We start from the raw sequence: 21,353 nt of genomic DNA on the forward strand, positions 1-21,353 counted from the left end.
CTTTCCATGTATACATCCTGCATGTACTAAGTTATTTGGGGGCAGCTTAGGAGTCAAGTGGATAAAGTGCTAGACCTGGAATCAAGACGACTCATCTTCCTGAGTTCAAATCTGGCCCAAGACATTTGTAGCTGTGAGACAACCCTGTCGTTTAACCCTGTTTGCCTCTGTTTCATCTGTAAAATGAGCTGCAGAAGGAAATGGCAAACCGCTCCAGTATCTTTGCCAAGAAAACTCCAAATGGGGTCACAAAGATTTGGACATAACTGGAACAAATGAACAACAAAACCTTTCATGTTTGTCTCTTCCATTAGAATGTAAGCTTCTTGAGGGCAGAAATAGCATTTACCTTTCCTGGCCTTCATCAAGTTTCAATTAAAATCCCACCTTCTGCAAGATGCCTTTCCTTATCCCTCTCGATGACAGGGTTGATTATCGCCAATTGATTACAGATCTAGCTTTTTTGTACATAGGTGTTCGATGTTGTCTCCCTCGTTAGACTGTGAGCTCATTGAAGGCAAAGACTGCCTTTTACCTTTCTCTGTAGCCTGTGCCTAGCTTAGTGTCTGGCACATAGTAAGTGCTTAATGAATGCTTCGTGGCTGACTTTTTTTGTATCCCTAGCAGTAGTGGATTAATAAGTGCTCAAAGCCTTTCTTTGGACCCCACAGCCCTTCGAAAGTGCCCGGCCCCTAGGAGGCACTGAATAAACTAGATGACAGGCCGTCTTTGGAGCCCTGGCTCTTGCCACAGCACGTGCACATAGCAGGCGCTTAATAAATGCTTTGTGCCTGGACCCGCGGGCCCCTGCAGAGTCTCCGTCGGCCCCTCGAAGATGCCCCTAATTATCATGACAATGAGGGGAAAAGCCACTGGATACAAAGGCTTCCCAGCGGCCTCAAGGACTCGTTATCTCCCCGTGTGACCTTGGGCAAGTGACTGCCCTTCTCCGAGAGCCTCCAGTTCCTTAAGTGTAACGCGAACAGGTTGGGCTCGGTCTCCGAATCTACACCTGGGTCCCGCCTGGTGCTCCCCTAGACATCCCTCGGGGCTCCGGGCCCTCCCTCCTCAGCCCAGTGTCCTCTAACCCCAGCCCAAGCTCGGGGTCAAGCGGTGAGAGCCCGGCCCCTCCCCGGCGCTCGGCTCGTGCCCGAGAGGCGGGGCCTCATGTGGCACCGCCCCTCTCTGGCACCGCCCCCTCTGAGGTTGCCGGCCGGGTCCGCGGGAGCCCCACGTGCGCCCCTCCAGCTCCTGCTTCAGCTCCGGCCGCAGTCGCCGCCTCACGCTCTTCTTCCGGTCCGGCCCCTCCGATTTCCGGCAAAGAATCCCCTGGGCTCGACCTCCCTGAATCACCCCCTTACCTGCCTGCAGGGAACAGCCTCTCCCCAACTCTTTCCTCCTCTAGGGTCACCAGGCCCTCGGGTTTAGGAGAGGTGTGTCTCCTTTCCAGGATCAGTGGACGAGGGGAGCGCGCGAGGGCGCGCGGCCTGGGGAAGGTATCCTTCCGCCGCCTCTTGTTCCCAGGCACCCCCCCGCGTTCTGTTCGCGGCAGGTCCCCTCCGAGCCCCCGTCCCCCTCCCCCCTCCCGGCCAGTCCCTCCCTCCTCCCTCCTCCCTCCGCCCGCCTCTGACTGTTTTGGTAGCAACGGCGGCGGCGGCTCCCGGCAACTCGGTGTCGTCGGTCGGTCGGGCGGCCTTCCCCGCCCCCGACCCTCCCCACCCCGCCCCTTCCCTTCCCTCGGGCTCGCGGCCGCCGGCTCCTCCTCCTCCTCCTCGGTCTCGACCTCGGCCTCGGCCTCGGCCTCCTCCTGCTCCGTGGCCCCGGCCTCGCTTCTCGTCAGGCGCCCGGGCCCGGCTCGGCCCCCGGTGTATGGGCTGGTCAGCAGCATGTCCCTGAAGCCGCAGCCCCCCCAGCAGCCGCCGCAGCCTCCGCAGCAACCGCAGCCTCCGCAGCAACCGCAGCCGCCGCCGCCACCGGCTCCGGCGCTGCCCCAGGCCCAGGCCCAGCCCCCGGCTCCGGCCCAGCCCCCCACGCCCGGGGCCCTGGCGGCGGCGGCGGCGGCGGCGGCGGCCGGGGGCGCCCGCAAGCCCGGCGGCCTCACGTCCTCGGCCTCGGCGGCCGGCGGAGGGCGGCAGAACCTGGGCAGGTGGGTGCGGGGGACCCCCCGGCGTGCAGGGGAGGGGGGCGGCCCTGGGCGGGCGGGGGGATGGGCCGGGCCCTCCGGGGTGCGGGAGCCGCAGCCGCCCCCTGAGGGGGCGTAGAAAAGCTGCGCAGGAGGCCCCCCAGGGCCGCTTCGAGCCCGCGGTCCTGCCCCGGAATGGGGGAGGGGGCTTCGGTCACCCGAGTGGGCCGGCGACGTCCGCGGCTGCTCCGTCGTGGCCCCGCGGCCCGAGCCTCCCAAGGGCACCCGGGGCCCCTTGGGGGCGCCTGGTCATCCCCGGGCCTAGGCTGGCACTGGCCGAGCCTGCAGGAGACATCTTGGTCTGGCGAAGAATGGAGCGGGCTCCCCGCGATGGGCAGAACCGGTCGTGGCCCGAAGCCGAGGCCGGCCCTGGGCCGGTACGGCGCCACTCGCGGACTCCGGCAGTCCCTCGGCTCGACCCCTTTTCCTCGTTAACCCTTCCGGGGAAAAGGACGAGCCCCCGAGCCCTCCGACGTTCGGGGAGAGATAAAGGCCAAGTCCAGTGGATGAGGCAGCAGCTACTCCGGGGTGACCCCGAAGGCTCTTGAAACTTGGGGAAAGTGGGGCTCGGCTGCTTGAAAGTTGCCAGATAATCTCCTCATAGCAGACCCACAGCAGCCTGCGGCCCCCTCCCGGGGGCCCGACTAGGTGGGAGATGGGGAAGAGCCCCTGCGGCCGGGCGCTGTAACGGGGCCTCCGAGGCGGGACCGGGGGAGCTCGGAGCCCTTCCGCCCCCCATTCTGTTAGGTCGCTTCCAGGTGAAGTGGGGAGGCCGCAGCAGGTAGAGAAGCCTAGTGGACTGGATTCCCTGCTGCTGTCGGGAGCAGCGGCTCTTAGGGGAGTCGGAGGCTGCAGACCCTCCCCCGCCGTGGCCTTCACGTCTGATTAAAAAAAGGCCCAGGATGACTGAAAGCGCGTTTTTTAATCTTCGGAGCCCTTTTGGTCCCCGACCTTTCAAGAGCTACTTAAGGTTTCTTTTGGACCATGTTGTCCCAAGGATCCTTGCTGCCGGCCTCTTAACACTGATACTTTTAGAATCACCTTCATTTTCAGTATCATCTGAGTCTTTTTATATAGCCAGAAATCAAATAAAATTTGCTAGAGCTGTTTTGCTATTCCTCGTTCATATCCCTAAGTTGGAAGTCAAAGTGGAGAAGACAGCCCCATGGTTGAAAAGATCACCTAAGTTTGACCTTTATGCATAGTAAGTAAAAAGGCAAAGTATGACAATGAGTAGATTATAGTATACTTTCTATGAAAATGAGAACATCATTTTTGAAAAAAAAAGGTTATTTGTTTTTAATTGGAAGGCTTTAATTTCTACTGCACTGTGTTTCTTCACAGCACAATATGCTATGCACACAGTAGACTCTTAAACGTCCCTTTTATTTGTTGCCTGAGACCCCTGTTCTGCTGACTACAGTTGTGCACATAAAAGGTGGCTTCTCTTTAGTATGGGTTTTGAGTAGTTTGCAGAATCTTTTATAGTGTAATTTCAAAACAGGAAAGGACAATCAAAATGGTTATTTGAGTACTTACCGATATGTTCAGGATTAAGTGCCTGTTTACTGGTTCCATAGGCTTTCTTTTTTTTTTTTAATTAAAAATTTGATGCCTTTTGCATTTATATCAGTCATTTACTACATTTAATCCATGCCTCCTCCCTCACCACCCCCTCTCCATGTTATTAAGAACCAGGGGTCATAGTGACTACTTAGAGAGTATGCAACATTCTACACACCCTTAGACAGTAACTGTTAAGTACCTGGTGTGTGGCGGGTACTGGGGGATCCAGAGATGGCAAAAGACAGTGCCCGCTCTTAAGGCTCTCGTTCAAACAAGATGTATACAAGATCAATTGGACCTAATTTCAGAGGGAAAGCTTTGAAAGGCTTCTTGCAGAAGTTGAGGCTTTAGCTGAGATTTGAAGCCTGTGAAGCCAGGAGGTAGATATGAGGAAGAGCATTCCAGGCATGGGGGACAGCCAGAGAAAATGCTCCTAGTCTGGAGACTGGGTGGGGGTGGGGAGTTGGTCTTGTCAGAGGAGCAGCCAAGAGGCCAGTGCCACTGGATCTCAGAGTATGTGGAAGGCAGTCAGGCATAAGGAAATGGAAAGGTAGGAAGGGGCCAACTTGTAAATGGCTTTAAAAGCCACCCAGAATTTTATATTTGATCCCGGAGGATCAAATAGGGAGCCAGTAGAATTTATTGAAAGAAAGGCCCCAGGTGATGAAGTGTCTAGAGTGCTTGGAGTCAAGCAAGATGTGAGTTCGAATCCAGCCTCTGACACTTAAATGCTGTGTGACCCTGGCAAGGCACTTAGCTTCTATTTGCCCCAGTTTCCTCATCTGTAAAATGGGCATGCATAATAGTACCCAGCTCCCAGGGTGATTGTGAAGATCAGATGAGTTAATTGTAAGTCGTACCTGTAAGTAGCACATAATAGAGACCCTTGATAAATGCTTGTTCCCTTCTGGTCTTAGAAGTGTTCCCATATTTCTTTTAATTTGTGATATATATATATATATATATATATATATATATATATATATTCTATCTTATGATACATTATTGCTTCACTACATTAATATATCGGCTCACTAAATTCTTCGCAATTAATGTTCAGCCACTTTGCAATTGTTTGGCCACCACAAAAAGTGCTAGTGACTATAGGAACTGCTTTTCTGTTTGACCTCTCTGGTATATGCCTGGCTGTGGGCTCTCTGTGTCAAAGGGCATAGGCTTTATTCTTCAAGTTGGCAGAGTAACTGCCTTCTGGATGCCCAGTGTGCTGTGAAAGTCTCTGGGAACACTGAAGTTTGAAGGTCCTTGGAAATGTTTTTACTTCTGCTCTTCCATTTCAAGGTGTTTTTTTTAGTAGCGAGAATCCACCAGCAAGTAGTTTTTTGTTTTATATTGGACTTGATTTGAAGCTTTTCAAGGGAGAGTCTTTTTATAATTCCTGGCATGCCTGAGACAGCTAAGTGGTTAAAATGCTAACCCCTGGGGTTGATGGATTTTTCATGAGGGGCACAGTAATCTTGTGTATACCAAGTAGTTTGGCTTAGAGATCCCTTTGCATACAGCATCTTTTCTTTGAGTGGATTTTTGTCTTTGGTACTTTTAATGCTTCCTTTTCCTAGGGACTTGCAAAAGTAAAAGCTAAGAAGTGTCCCAGCAAGTTAGAAGATTGTGTTTTACTTTTTCTTTTGTAAATGTTAGTGAAGTTTGTGTATTTAAAGTAGACAACTTTAAAAATGACTGAAAATTGCTTATGTTGTTCATGACTTTTACTCTACATGGGTAAAGCATGCTACATTATTTGCCATGGATAATGTTAAGGTGCCATGCCAATGGTTGTAGCTTACGTGCTTGCATAGTGTTCAGATGTAAAGATTAGTCAAAAATTCACTGGTACTTAGTGAAGGATACAAATGGAACCACTTGTCAGGGTTAGGGAATGTCGATGTTTCTCTTAACAGAATAATATAGCATAGCTATAATTGTTGAATGTTAATGGAACAAAATTTATAGGTATGCTATATTATGCAACTAGAAATTACATTGTGCACAATTGGGAAAGGAGCTAAAACATTTATGGGCCAAGTTTCTTAGTGGATTCACCAAGTAAAAAAAGACTGTTGGCTGTCCTTAGAACTTTGGTCCATATTGTGGACAATGCGCTCAGTCCACAAGCATTTATTTGCTTTTACTGTGTGACAGGTGCCATGCTAAGCAATGGGTATACGAAAGACGTCAAAAACCGAGTCCCTGCCCATATGGAGATTACCTAGTAATGGCCGCTGACGGGCACAATGGGTATAGCACCAGGCCTGGAGGCAGGGATACCTGAGTTCAAATCCAGCCTTATGTACTTTATGCATGTGATCCCAGGCAAATCACTTTACCGCCTTTTGCCTCAGTTTCCTCATCTGTAAAATGGGGTTCATAGTAGCACTTACCTCCCAGAGTGCTTGTGAGGACGATATGTTATCTTGTTATTAATGGGGGAGATAACATGTAAATAAGTAGATACAAACCAGGTACCTACAGAATATATATCTTTAAGGGGATAGTTCAGGTAGGTGGAATGAAGAAGGAAGGCTCTGATAAAGCTTCCTATAGAAGGTGGCCTTTGAACCAGAGGAAGCCAGAGATGTCAGAGATGAGGAGGAACAATATTCCAGGCAAGGGGGATGGACAGTAAAAAAGCGCAGAGACAAGAGATGGAATGTGATGTGAGGGAGGAACAGCAAGGAGGTTGGCGTAGTGTTCACAGAGGGCAACAGGGGTGGAGGAAATAAGCATTTATTAGGCACCTACTTTGTACCCAGGCACTATGTTAAATGCTTTGCAGATATTGTATCCTTTGATCTTCACAAAAGCCCTGGGAAGTAGGTGCTCTTTTACTCCCACTTTAAAGATGAAGAAACAGGCATTTAGGGTAAGTGACATGCCTAAGGCACACAGCTAGTCAGTGTCTGGGGCTGGATTTGAACTCAGGTTTTCCTGTCTCCAGGTCCAGCGCTCTATCCACTGTCAAGACAAAATAGAGAACTTTAAATTTGATCCTGGAGGTAGTAAGTAGAGAGTCAGTGGAGTTTATTGAGAAGAGGGATGATGACATTGTCAGATCTGGGCTTTGGTAGCTGAGTGGAGGCAGGGAGACCAGTCAAAAGGTTTATTGCAGTATTCCTTCCTAGGTTGTTACTGTTGTTTGTCCCTTATTCTCAAAGAGAACCACAACAGCAGGAGGTGAATTGGATTTAACTGAGGGAGGCTGGTGCAAGGTCATGAACCACCAATCTCACTGTCTCCTCTGGAGCCATCTGGATCCAGTGGTAAGATATACCTCAGGACAACTGGATGTTTGAGGTAATCAGGGTTAAATGACTTGCCCAGGGTCACACAGCTAGTAAGTGTCTGAGTGAGATTTGAACTCAGGTCCTCCTGACTCCAGAACCAGTGCTTTATCCACTGTGCCAATCTGCCCTAGGTAATGAGAACCTGAACGCTAGCAGTTGTGGCTCTGGGAATGGAGAGAAGGGGAAGAATAGGATGGATGTTGTGAAGGGAGAAAGTGCAAGATTGCCTGTGTGGAGGGTCAGAGAGAGAGACAGAGACAGAGACAGAGAGACACAGAGAGAGAGAGAGAGAGAGAGAGAAGTGAAGGAGGACAGACCTCAGTGACTGGCAGGATGGTGGGTTCCTTGATGGTAGTAGGGAAGTTCTGGATTTGGGGAAGATTTGGGGAGGAAAGATAAAGAGTTCAAATGTCTTAAGGCTTGCTGAGTTGTAGCTCTGGGATTGAAGCTAGACTCTAGCCTGGGTCTACAAACTAGGAATCCTCTGCAGAGAGATGATAATTAATCTAGAGATCATGGCGATGAGATCACGGGGTGAGATAATAGAGACTGGAGAAGAGCACTGAGCTCAGCAGCCATCATTATCTGGAGGACAGGCACCGCAAGTGGTCAGGGGAGCTGGACCTAGAGTCAAACAGTTCTTTAACGATCATGATCTTTTCCCTGAAACAAAGCCTCACCTTGACGATCCCAGCATTCCACTAGTTGGGATATTTGGCTGGGAGTCGGGGAATTAGAAATGAGTAGGGTTCAGTGGAAAGGAGCTTGGTGGGTGTGAGCAGGTTGTGATACAGAACAAATATGGCGCTACCAAGAAGAACCAGAATAAAGGATGTTTTCCAGAAGAGAAGTTTGATTGAGGACATGGTAGTGATGTCTCATGGTAAGGAAAGATAAAAATGGATATTCCACGTGGCTCATATTTCCTTGAGATGTCAAGAGAAAGTGAGGAGAGTCATGAGCACATTGGGTAGACATCTTGTGGGAAGATTGTGGAAGGATATGGACTAGAAATTGAATGGGAAGGGCAAGCACAAATAGGATTCAGTCTCTCGTTGGAGGGAATATCATTGTCCTACGAATCACAGATCTTTGACTATTGGAGAATCCTTGGTCCACTCAACAGAATAGGAGCTCCTCAAGGGCAGGGACTGTTAAGTTTGTCTTTGTATTTTCAGTGTCCCTTCAATGCTTGTTGATTGGTGTTTGGCATTCTTTGTTTATTGGCTTGCAAGCAAAGCTGCTAAACTGAAACTGCAAATAAGTAACAATCTCCGCATTTATCAGTTTGCATGTTCATCTACCAAAATGGAAATTTGGATTGGTTTGCTGTGTATTAAAAAAATCAAAATCAGGAACCATAGTTATTTCATCCAGGAAATAGTGTTGAATTGAAGCTCTAATAAATAACAACAGTAATAATAAGGCTTGGGACACTTTATTTGGAAAGTCTGGCTTGTTTGTGTTTACATCTTCCATATAAACAGGAGAGAAGATTGGGTTACCTTTGGGAAATTGCGTAATTCTTTAATGACCATAAAATCCTTCCTAAAACAAAGCCCCAGCTTTTTAACACTAACATTTTACTAGTTGTACAAGTATTCTGGGCCTCAAGTCTTAGGGCAGCTTTGTGGTGCAGTGGATAGAGTGCCAGGCCTGGAGTCAGGAAACCTGATCTCAAATCTGGCCTCAGACACTTACTAGCTGTGTGAGCCTGGGCAAGTCACTTGACCTTGTTTGCCTCAGTTCCTCTTCTGTAAAATGAGCTGGAGAAGGAAATGGCAAACAACTCCAGTATCCCTGCCAAGAAAACCTCAAATGGGGTCATGGACGTGACTGAAATGACTGAACAACATTTTAGTTCTCCAAACTAATAAATTGCTTCATAGTTGCCAGCCAGACTTCATTGGTGGAGGGAATTTTCTTACTGGAGTTCATTACATAAACCAGTGGAATTATAGATCCATCAAAAAAAAGATAGAGCACTGGGCTAGAAGTGAGGAAGACCTGAATTCAAAACCTGCCTCAGATACTTAATTGCTGTGTGACCCTGGACAAGTCACTTCAGCTTATGCCTGCCTCAGTTTCCTCATCTGTAAAAGGGGGGGATGGGAAGGGAGGAAATAATAACATCTCCCAATGTTGTTGTGAGGATCACAACAATATTTGTAGAGCCCTTAGCACAGTGCTTGGTACATAGTAGGCACTTAAATACTCGTTCCCTTCCTTATCAGGGAATGATAGGCTGAGCTACAGTTGTGGAAGATTTATTATTGTAGTGATAAGTTTTTATACCTTGATTGAGAAGTCCAGCTTTATATGCACCTTTGTTTAAAATTGTTATTCTTCATTTTGGCTAGATGACAGATATTCAGTAGCCTCTAAGAAGAGAACCTGCTAAGTTTAAACCACATTATTAAAATAATTTGTATTGTAACAATTAAAGTTCATTTTTATCACTGGAAATTTACTAGGCTAACTTTATTTTAAAATTATCTTATTTTTATTGATGTTTTGTGTTTACATGCCATTCATTAGTTCACATTTCTGAATATTTCCTTCCTATCACTGGTATCCAGTGATATATCCCTTTGTAAAAAGAAAAAGGTAATTGAGGAACTGTTGGTAACTGTGGAGAGAACCATTTTAATTAAGTGAAGGGTTCTGGTCCAAAGTCAGATTGGAGAAAGAAAGGAAAGGAGAAGTAGAGCCAAGGAGTAGAGATAGCTTTTTCTAGGAACTTGGCTTTGTAAAAGAAGAGGAAGAGGGAAAAGAGACCTCAAAACAGGGGTGGGCAGGGTCAAGTGAAGGTTAAACATTTTTATTGATGTCTTTTGTTTCTATATCATCTTTATTTCTGAACACATACATCCCTTTTTCCTACTCAGTAAGCCATTCTTTGTAACAATCAAAAAAAGAAAAGGAGAGGAGGGGAAGAGCAATGGGGCTAAAACAACCCAAACTTGGACTAAATCTGACAATATAGGTATTGTTCCACATATGTCCCTACCCGTAGCCTTCCCACTCGTGCAAGGAAGGGACAAGGTACATTTTCTCATCATAATGTCAGACTTGGTCATGGTTACAACAGAGTTCAAATGAAGGTTGTTTGTTTTTTATGAATGGGGGGAAACCTGCACATGTTTGCAGGCCCCAGATGGAAGGAGCCAGTAGAAGGGGAGAAAAGGAAGATTAAAGAAGGAAGGGGGCATTAGTGGGGGCAGTTTCCCTAAGGAGATGGGAAGGGATGGGATCAAATAGCATGGGTGGTTGTTCTCACTGAGAAGTATAGTTAGGTGGTACAGTAGATAGAACACCAAACTTGGAGTCAGGAAGATCTGAGTTCAGATCTTAACCTTAGCCTCTAGCTGAGTGACCTGGGCACGGCATAACCTTTCTCAGCTTGTTTCCTCATCTGTAAAATAGGGTTATACAGTCAGTTCTCCTATAATACTTGTTTTGAAAATGCAAATTTGTTCCAACATTATTGATAAATTAGAGAACAATTTGGACATAATTTGAATTTTGAGTTTGCTCATTTGAGATTGTGTCCACAAGAAACAGCCAGAGCACATAATTTCACAATACCTTACAAACTCTAAATCTTCCTTAACACCCACTTCCATAAGCAACCTTCTGGTCTCTTTCAAGGTAGAGTGCCATATTGTATAGCTTCTGGTGCTCCAGGACCTGTGGGCTTCCCTCTAACTGCCACCCTGGCTGAATCCCTCAGACTCACCCCCATAACTGGGGACTTTGCCAGCACCCAGGCCATGGACACCGCCACTTTTTAGTGTAGTATTTAGGTATTTCTTTTGTGTTCAGTAGTTTTTCAGTTGTGTCCAACTCTTTGTGATTTGGGGGGGGTAGGGCAGGGTAATGAGGGTTAAGTGACTTGCTCATGGTCACACAGCTTAAGTGTCAAGTGTCTGAGGTCTGACTTGAACTCAGGTCCTCCTGAATCCAGGGCCTGTGCTTTATCCACTGCACCACCTAACTGCCCTCTATTTAGGTATTTTTTTAACCATTTACCTTGTATGAAACTGTGCTTCCTTTAAGATTCATATCTTTTTTGTTTATTTATTTACTTTTTTGTGTGGCAATGAGGGTTAAATGACTTGCTCAAGGTCACACAGCTAGTAAGTGTCAAGTGTCTGAGGTCAGATTTGAACTCAGGTCCTCCTGAATCCAGGGCCGGTGCTTAAATACCCATAGACTAATCATTTTATAAAGTAGTATCCTGAGAAAGAAACTTGTCAAACCTTTCATTTTTTAGTGAAGAACATAAAAGCCTGGAGAAGATAATTGACATGTCCAAACTCACACAGTTTGATTTTTTTCTTTTCCATGTATATATTTTTCCTAGATCAAAGCATCTTAAAACTGCGGGAACCCATATGGGGTCAAGTAACTGAGTATGGGGCTTGCAAAAAATTTGGCAACAGTAAAAGGTTATGTATAGGGGCAGCTAGATGGTGAAGTGGATAGAGCACCCGGCCCTGGAGTCAGGAGTACCTGAGTTCAAATCCGACCTCAGACACTTAACACTTACTGGCTGTGTGACCCTGGGCAAGTCACTTAACCCCAATTGCCTCACCAAAAAAGAAAAAAAAAGGTTATGTATACCTACTTTATGTACTTGGATACCCAGAGTCCTGTAAAATTTTTCAAGCGAAAAGAGGTCACAAGTGGAAAAAAATAAGCCCTGTCCTATGTGAAATATGTATTTGTGAACACAAGTCTGCACTAAACTATTTCTATGAATATTTTCTTATATTTCTCATTATTATTTGGGCAAAGGCACAAAATGTGTATGATAAAAAGTAAATAATATGGTATTCCTACTAAATATATAATTACATAGAACTAATGAATTTAGAGTTAGAATGGACAGCAGAGATCATATAGTAAAACTTCCTTATTTACAGATGGGGAAACTTATGCATAGAGCTTTAAATGGCTCGCTTAGGGTCATACAAGTAGGAAGTAATAAAGTTAGGTTTCAAATTCACCTCTGACTCTAGTACTTGCTTGACCAATTCTCATTTGAATATTAGATAAACTTGCCTCAGTTTTGGAGATACAAACAAAAATCCTCTTCCTTTTAGAAATATTAGGAAAGAAACTGCTTTCTTTTAGGAAAGTGTATAAAAGGTTCAGAAAGAAAGCTAAGCTCCCAGATGGATTAAGGGTAGTTAACGAGCTTAAGACTGAAATCAATCTGGTTAAGGTCTTTGTTTTTCCCTATCCCCAGAAGAGATTAGGATATTGATCTGAGGGAAGTAGAAAGTCTTCTGATTTACTTAAGTTCACCTTTGACCAACTGGAAAGAACTCTTTTGGGGGGGGGGTGTTGAGGCAATTGGGGTTAAGTGACTTGCCTAGGGTCAAGTAAGTGTCAAGTGTCTGAGGTTGGATTTGAACTCAGTCCTCCTGAATCCAGGGCCAGTGCTCTATCCACTGCGCCACCTAGCTGCCCCTGGAAAGAACTCTTGAAGGAAGTGGTCATAGAGATTGAGTGGTTTTCAGAAAATGATTCTCTGACAGTGTACCAAAAGTTAGATGGTTATTATTCTGTTTGATGAAGCCAACTCTTAAAGGAACTGTTACCTAAACTGGGCCAGTCCTTTTTTTTTTTTTTTTTTTTTTTGGCGGGGTTAAGTGACTTGCCCAGGGTCACACAGCTAGTAAGTGTCAATGTTCTGAGGCCGGATTTGAACCCAGGTACTCCTGAATCCAGGGCCGGTGCTTTATCCACTGCACCATCTAGCTGCCCCCTGGGCCATTCTTAACTGTGAAATATTCTTGGTTTAAGAATACTGTAAATTGCAACTTCTATATGACTTGTGTGTCGAAGAGATGTCCAAAGGTATGAAGAGAATTTTGTCAGTTGAGACAGTTCTTTTTCTAAGTAGAACAATACTTGGATTAGAATAATGATAACCTAATAAAAATTGTTCCTGGCAGGCTTGTGTGCCTACAATTGCACAGTATGGTATTTTTTTTTCTTTGACAGTTTTAATATTTACCTGATGCTAGATTGGTTCCACCAACATTTAAATAACTTTGAATGTCAAATTCAGGCATGACTGATTGATGCTCTTTATATTGCCTCTTGACACCCTTCAACCTTTAGTTCAATAAAGATACTAGAGCATTTGCATAAATATAAACCAACATATTAGGAACAACCATGGTGGAAGTTGACCAGCACCACTTGTATGTTACCACCTTAATACCCAAACATTTATCTAGGAAAAAATGAGTCCTGGATTGTTACAACTTCATTTGAATGTTTAATTGCTCTGAAGGTTTTAGCAAAATGTCAAAGATGGGGGGCAGGTAGGTGGTGCAGTGGATGGAGCACTAGCCCTGGATTCAGGAGGACCTGAGTTCAAATCCAGCCTCAGACACTTCTCACTAGCTGTGTGACCCTGGGCAAGTCACTTAACCCCAATTGCCTCACTCCAAACAAACAAAAATGTCAAAGATGAATTGTGATAGTACATCTGTTTATGTAAATTTCCAGGCAATAGAAATAGCAGATAATTCTATGATAGCTAGAGTTACATTATAATTTATATTAAGCTTTTGAAATAAACAGGCCATACAGATCCCATACAGTTTGTGGTTTAGTGTTGAGTGGTGTCCATTGTCAAAAAGCGTCAGTGAAAGCCATAATCCCAGTTAATGGGATCATAGGTCTTTGAAAGTACTTAAGAGATCTAGTGCCCCTCATTTGATAGATGAGGGAACTTAGTTCTTAGTGAAAATTTTCATACTGCAGTTGAAGCATCATGCAGGATCCTACATAGATTTAGAACAAAAGGATTCCAAGCCTAGCATTCGCACCTGCTGCCTTTATTAGCACAGCTATGTAATTTCCTTAGCTGTACAATGAGGGGGTTAAACTAGACTTCTGAAGCCTTTTCCAGGTGTGAATTTATGATCTGTGAAATAAAATGAGCCTTAGAGGTCATCTAGACTAAACTTGTATTTTAAGATTAAGTCCTGAGGGCAGCTAGATGGCGCAGTGGTAAAGCACCAGCCCTGGATTCAGGAGGACCTGAGTTCAAATCCGGCCTCAGACACTTGACACTTACTAGCTGTGGGACCCTGGGCAAGTCACTTGGCCCTTGTTGCCCTGCAAAAAAAAAAAAAAAAAGATTAAGTCCTGAGGCCCAGGAAACCACTTACACAAGGTTATACAGGTAACAGGTGGCAAACTTAGGATTTAAACCAATTTCTCAGGTTCCTAATCTAGCCCTTTTTACTATTAGGGAGTACAGGATATAACAGCTTAAAAAAAAAAACAGCTCATAATTCCAGTTCTTTAGGAAATCTCTTGTTTTCACTCTTCTCTAAGTAGATAAGTCTTCAAGAGCTGAGTGTGAAGAATGCAACACCGGGGGTTGTCAGTCTGGTGGTGAAGCTCTTGAAACTTAAACTGCTACTAAAATGTGATGTACAGTTCCTAAACAGGTTTGGTTTAAAAGCCCCCTTGCTTAGTGGGACACAACTCGGGCTCCACTGACCAAGCCTTGGAGATCTCATTATCAGTTCTGTGCTAGGGTGGCCTGACAGTAGTGTAGGATTTAGAAGAGATTTAAAAAACAAGATCTAGCACATCTGGCTGAGGCTGATCCTAGTCATACTAATTCCCTTTGCTGGTCTTTAACAAAGACAGGAGTTACAATATTTACTAAAAAGGAGGAAAAGAAGTAATTAGCAAATAGATCTTGAGGTGACCCTAAATGCATATGATGCACTTTGCACAGTTTTTTTTTTTAACTAATTAATTTATTTTTGGTGAGGCAATTGGGGTTAAGTGACTTGCCCAGGGTCACACAGCTAGTAAGTGTCAAGTGTCTGAGGCCGGATTTGAACTCAGGTTTGTAAATTATCAGCTCTCCTTTGCATTTTATATTAAAATTATTTACAGTTCAGATCACTGAGAGTAGAAGACAATTGTGGTTTTTTTTTCCTATTCTTGGCAACTTAGCGTCCTTGAAGCTTTAAATGTTGGTGAGAATTGTATTTGCATCATGAACATAAGACCTTATTCTTTATTCTCTTGGGATGGACAAGAAGAGCTTTAAAATCTACAGGTAGATTGTAATGTCTGTCCCAGAGTTTTTCATTAGCCGCTTTGATTATGTTTCTGAAGCCTGAGATTTGTATTCGTCCCACTCGGCAGTCGCTTGTGTTGTTTAGCTTTCCTAACACTCAGCTGGTGGCGAGAGGAAACTAGATCTGTATCTGTGCGTCCATACTGCTACTGTGGGTGCTCCCAGTGGCCGGGGCTCTGTGCTTGGCCACAGCCTGCTCAACCTATTTGTTTTAATGACTTGGAAGGTAAGCTTGCCAGGTTTCTGTATGCGTGGAGTCTGGTGTGTTGACTGAGCTATGAGACGTGGACATCTCAGGGAGTCAGCAGGATGGGTGAAGCGGAGAGGCCTGTCTTTCTTCTTAGAAGCAAGATCACTTGCACAGGTGCCTGGGCTGCCCTCATGGTCCACTACAGGAGCTTGATCATCTGGCCCTTTCTTACCTTTCAAGTCTTGTTACACCTTCCTCTCCATGTTCCCAGTGCTAGTTTCAGCTGTGCCCATTATTACATTTCTGTACTTAAAAATCAGCTGTGTGACTGAATCAAGCCACTTGCCTGCTTTCATTCTCATTTTCCTCATCTGTAAAACGAGGGGGTTGATGGGACTAGGTAACCACCAAGGTTCCTTCCTGCTCTGAATCTCATCCAACTGCAGGAATGTTCTCATGAATAGAGAAGGAAACTAAGACTCAAGAGAGGCCAATGACTTGCCCATGGTCACAGAGCTGAGTTGTGATAGGAAGCCAGGCCTTCCTGATTCCACTGTGCTTTTCTGCTCCTCATTTTTTTTTTTTTTTTGCAAGGCACTTGGGGTTAAGTGACTTGCCCAGGGTCACACAACTGGTAAGTGTCAAGTGTCTGAGGCCAGATTTGAACTCAGGTCCTCTTGACTCCAGGCCTTCTGCTCTGTCCACTGTGTCACCTAGCTGTTCCCTTCTCCTAACTCCTGAAGAACATTGTCCAACTAAAAAAATAAGCACCCTAAGACATCTGGGATGTAAACAGGGAATGTTCGGCCTCTAGCCGAGAGGACGCTGGAATATTTCAGGGTTGTTTTCAGTTATTTGAAAGACTATCAAATGAGAGGTAGTGTAGAATAGCAGAGAGGGAGAAGGGAAGAGGGATGGAAACAAGCACTTAGAAAGCACTTAGCACACGCCAGTACTGTGCTGATTGCGTCACAGATTTTACCTCATTTGGTCCCCTCACAACAGCCCTGGGTGGTAGGTGATGTTATAATTGCCATGTTGAGGAAGCTGAGGCAGACTCAAAGAGACGTGCCCAAGGTCACACTTCGAGTAAAAGTCTGAGGTCAGATTTGAATTCATATCTTCCTGACCCCAGGCTCAGTGTTCTCTCCATTGTAACACGCAGCTGCCAGAGCCTGGGTTCTAGTCTGTCTTTGTGATCCTAGACAGGTCACTTAACCTCTCAGGGCTCTGGACACCTCTTGTAATTTGAAGGGAAGGAGGCCTGAACCAAGAGTTCAATCCATTCATGAAATTGGAGGTCTGTTCTGTATCCCAATCCTGTTATGTGAAAGGGGAAGCTGAGTTATTCTTTGTGGGGGAGGGGGTTGCTTCTTTGGCTAGGTAATATCTAAAGTCCCCTCCAACTCTGAGGTGCTGTTCTGTGACTTGCTTTGGGTTGCTTAGGTAGGCATCACAAGACAAGATTTGAACTTCATACTCACTAGTCAGTGAAATGGGCCTCTTCATCACAGGAGACACTCAGGCACAGACTGTGTGACGTGGAACATTCCTTCCAGCTCTGAATCAGTGATCCTGGGCTCTTAGCAAAGGGATTTCTGCTTTGAGTAGGAAAATAGTTATTTCAAGACTAACCAATTGAAAGGTCACAGTAGATGATTTGAAATGGAGGCTTGGTGTCAAGCCCAACACACACAGGGCCAGCAAATGCTGGTGTTTGATGGCCATGGGAAGGGCCATTGGCTGTGTCTTGTGACTCCTGAGTCAGGGTCATCGTTCCCCAGGACTGCTACTTCAGGGAGCCTTCTGTAGGAAGAATGAAAGGGGGTCGGACCAAGGCTGACGAGGCTCCCTCATGGCTGCATTGGACAAGGGCATGCCCTCCCTCCTCTCCCTATGCTCTCCTGTCTCTCCATTTAGTCTTGACTTTTGATTTCAGACTTGTATCTTCAACGACCTCTGTGGGGTCACTCTCCTGCTGGGTCACCAGTCTGTCTTCTTAATTATTCTTTTTTGTGGGGGGGTTCCCTAATTATTCCTTTTTTCTTTTTCTTTTTGGGGGGGCAGGCCAATAAGGCTTAAGTGACTTGCCCAGGGTTACACAGCTAGTAAATGTCAAGTGTCTGAGGCCGGATTTGAACTCCTGAATCCAGGGCCAGTGCTTTATCCACTGCGCCCCCTCGCTGCACCCTAATTCTTGCCTCCAAAACTGTCTCCACTTGAGGAACTTAAAATCGTTCTTCTCCCTCACGGTTATGTAGTGCTGTCTCTTCCTTCAATTTCCACTTCCGTCATGATCCAGGCCCTCATCACCACTGCTCTTCGGCATTTTTGTGGCAGCCTCCTGTCTTTTGCGCTCTGCTTTCTTCCTGTCTGCTCTGTGTCCTGCTGCCAGAGTGATCCAAGATTTGGCCCATATACCAAAAAGAGCCCTGTATTTGGGGTCAGGAGATGTGGTTTCCGGGGTCTGCAGCTTAATTCTCCTCCTCAGCAATTTCCTTATGAGGAAAATGGGAATGATTCTTACATTTCAAACCTTACAGGGGTGACTGTTGAGATGATGCCAATCTTTTCAGAATAGATGCGTTCAAGGATTTTTCCCTGGCTCCCACCACATCTAGCTTGGCTTTGACCGTCACCCTAAACCCTCCCTCTGAAGGCTTTCCTGCCTCAGTTCTGGTCCTTTCTCTCTGAGCCACTCACTCTGTCCTCAGGCTTGCTTTCCCCATTGTCACTCACTTGAATTTCTGTCCATTCTTGGAGCTCACTCAAGTCTGGTCTCTTCCTCTCCTTGGGAACCACCTTTGATTCAGTCACTCTTTGAGCTCATTGCCTTTCCGTTGCATACTTTTGGGGAGTCTGTTTTGATACCTTATTTGATACCTCTGGTACTTGTTGTTTCTTGTTTCTCTGTTAAACTGTAAGCTCTTATTAAGGCAAGGGCTACCTGAGTTTTACTCTCCTAGGTTAGTACAGGGTTTGGCACACAAGAGGCACCTGTTGTATCTTCATTCACTTTTTCAGTGAATGAAATTAGGCCAAACAGCTGGCTAGTTACTGACTTTCTCAGGTGGAGAAAAGTGTGTGTTCAGACTTAGTGGTGGGGTAGCTAGGTGTAGGTGGCACAGTAAATAGAGCACTGGCCCTGGATTCAGGAGGACCTGAGTTCAAATCCAGCCTCAGACCCTTAACACTTAGTAGCTGTGTGACCCTGGGCAAGTCGATTAACCCCAAATGCCTCACCAAAAAACCAAAACAGACTTAGTGGTAAGAAAGCAGGAGAGAAACTGTAAGAAATAGTGGAAGGAAGGGCAGCTAGGTGGCACAGTGGATAGAGCACCCGCCCTGGAGTCAGGAGTACCTGAGTTCAAATCCGGCCTCAGACACTTAACACTTACTAGCTGTGTGACCCTGGGCAAGTCACTTAACCCCAATTGCCTCACCAAAAAAAAAAATAGTGGAAGGTACTTGCTTTAGTTGAAATATTATGACCAGTTTGGACTTTAGCTATTTACATTCTGGAAATGTTATAGGAAAAAGTCATAATATTGTTTTTATGGGGAAAAAGATGCAAAGAAAAATCAGGCACTTGGACTCTAATAATTCCATCTGCCTCATTCCCACTCCCTCCCTGTCAGCCTGGCCCAGCATGTATTCACTCATCTAACAACCACAGCATCTCAAATTGGAAAGGGCTTCTGCAGCTGTCCTGTCCAACCTACTCGTTGTGTAGCGCAAGGGCACTGAGGGTGGCACAGAGAGGAATACAACATCTCTCCTTTTCAAAGTGCTCTCTGCTGAGAGCTGTCTGTTCTTGGCTAGAAAAGAGTAGTGCTTAGGGCTACTTTTTACTCCCCTAGACCCCACAACCATCTGGAGATAAGGGAACATCGTGATTTATTGAACCCCCTACTATGTGCTTCTCTTTGTAGGTGCTAAAGGAGGTTGGGAGGTGGGTGAGAGGCTAGCAGATAAAAAAAAGTTAGAGTATTGCCCATTCTAAAGTGATATATTCCGTTACATTTACATACCAGAATCTGTTAACTTATTCCTTCATTACTACAAAAAGGGATGATGTTAATATTTTAATACAGATAGGGCCTTTCTGCCACTGTCCTTCTTGGGTGGTAGGGTACACACATGGTGGTAGTGTCAGTGGGTCAAAGGTTATATAATGTACTGTTTAGTGACCTTTTAAAAAGTATAGTTTCAAGTTGTTTTCCAGAGTGGTTGCACCAATTTACAGTTCTGTAGACAGGGCTCTAGTGTGTGTTTTTCTTTTCTTTTCTTTTCTTTTTCTTTCTTTTTTTTTTTTTTAAGTGAGGCAATTGGGGTTAAGTGACTTGCCCAGGGTCACACAGCTAGTAAGCGTTAAGTGTCTGAGGCTGGATTTGAACTCGGGTACTCCTGACTCCAGGGCTCTATCTACTGCGCCACCTAGCTGCCCCGTGTGTTTTTCTTTAGCCTCCAAAATTCACAGTATTTGCCATTTGGATGGGGATGAGGTGAAAACTTTGTTTGAATTTGTATTTCTTTTATTGGCTATGTGAAGTATTTTTTCTTGTTTGCTGACAGCATATTTTACTTTGAAGACTTTCCATAAGACTTTTCCATAATAATTCTCTTCAGTGTATCCTCCACACATGAAGGAGTTACTTATGTTCTTTTTCTCCTTGGTGGCATTACTTGTGGTGTTCCCTTTCACCAGATTATCCAAATTTGCTAAAGCCCAGCATGTTCTCTTTGAAACCTTCCCTGCCTACTCTTCCCCTCATTTAGCTCGTTTTATCTCAACTCCTGTGTAGTGGTTCTATACTATCATACCCCATAGTACCTTGAGGCAAGCCTGTTCTTTAAGAATTCTTGGAAATTGAATAGTGACTATCAGAGTCACTGTTTTCTTCAGTTTAAGTGCAGGGCAGAGTCTGCAGTTATCCTCTTCACCACTAGGTGGTGATTTTGTTTTGGAAAGGGAGAAATGACAGGTGTGGATTCTGCTGTTGGTATTTTTAGATCTGGAAGGAGCCTTGGATCATTTAAGGCGGCTAGACTTGAAGTGAATAGACATCTGCTCATATTCTGCCCCCATCTCTTGCTGTGATCATGGGCAAATCACTTAACCTTTCAATCTTGTTTCTTCATTTGTAGGGGGAGATAATGATACTTATATATTAGAGGTGCTCTAGGGAAAGAATTTCGTAAACATTAAAGTACTTTAGAAGTGAGAGATTTTTATTCAGTCCAACTCTCTCATTTTACAGATTAGGAAAACTAAGTTTTGAACTGGTTAACCAACTTATATAAGATTGCATGGCTATTTATTGGCATGTTCATTGATTGATAGGAACTGCTGAATAGTCTGAGGATTGTTCTAGCTCTGACATTCCTTCTTAACCCTATAAAGTGTAGGGAAGGAAAGACATTTTCAAGGAACTCTTCCCCATTCCCTCCTTCAGTTTAATAAGGACAGAGACATCTTTAACTGGAGAAAACAACAGGAAGAGGGACTAAGAGAACTGAAGTAGCATGGCACCGAACAGAAAGTATTAGACTTAGATACCAGAAGACCTTGGTTGGAATTGTGTGACTAGGATAGAGTGGGCAACAAGTCAGGCTCTCTGGGCCTTATCTTCACCCATAATTGAAGGATTTGAATAGGTCATCTCTAAGATCTCTTCCAGCTAAGGCACTGAAAAAATAGGAATGGTTTTCTTAGCACTGTTTGAAAAGACTGACAAAATGCCAACCTTTAGTTTTACTGTACTATCACGCTTTACGTTGTGCATTTTATTTATATTATCTTTGTTTTGCCAGCTAGAAGATATACTTTTCCAAGGTAGGATTCCTGATGTCTTTTTCTTTTGTATTCCCACAGTACCTTAACACGTTGTTTAGCACATAGGTATTCAGTAAAGACTTAATTGCTAATTGATTGGAGGTATTTTTGGCAACTTTGTCCTAAGAAGCTAAAGATACTTTATTGTCAGT

The 21,353-nt window shown here is 45.0% G+C and overlaps 1 protein-coding gene across 1 annotated transcript in view; it reads left to right on the forward strand.

Annotated features, from left to right (window-relative positions):
- The first annotated feature begins 1,703 nt into the window (after nucleotides 1–1,703).
- Nucleotides 1,704–21,353, forward strand: part of ATXN2 (ataxin 2) — a 114,942-nt gene continuing 95,292 nt past the window's right edge. The window contains 1 exon segment of the mRNA XM_043979162.1: nucleotides 1,704–2,146. Within this exon segment, the coding sequence (XP_043835097.1) occupies nucleotides 1,887–2,146 (260 nt within the window). The 5' untranslated portion in view covers nucleotides 1,704–1,886.

The sequence above is a fragment of the Dromiciops gliroides genome, chromosome 1 (assembly GCF_019393635.1).
Source record: "Dromiciops gliroides isolate mDroGli1 chromosome 1, mDroGli1.pri, whole genome shotgun sequence".
Classification (NCBI taxonomy): Eukaryota; Metazoa; Chordata; class Mammalia; order Microbiotheria; family Microbiotheriidae; genus Dromiciops; species Dromiciops gliroides.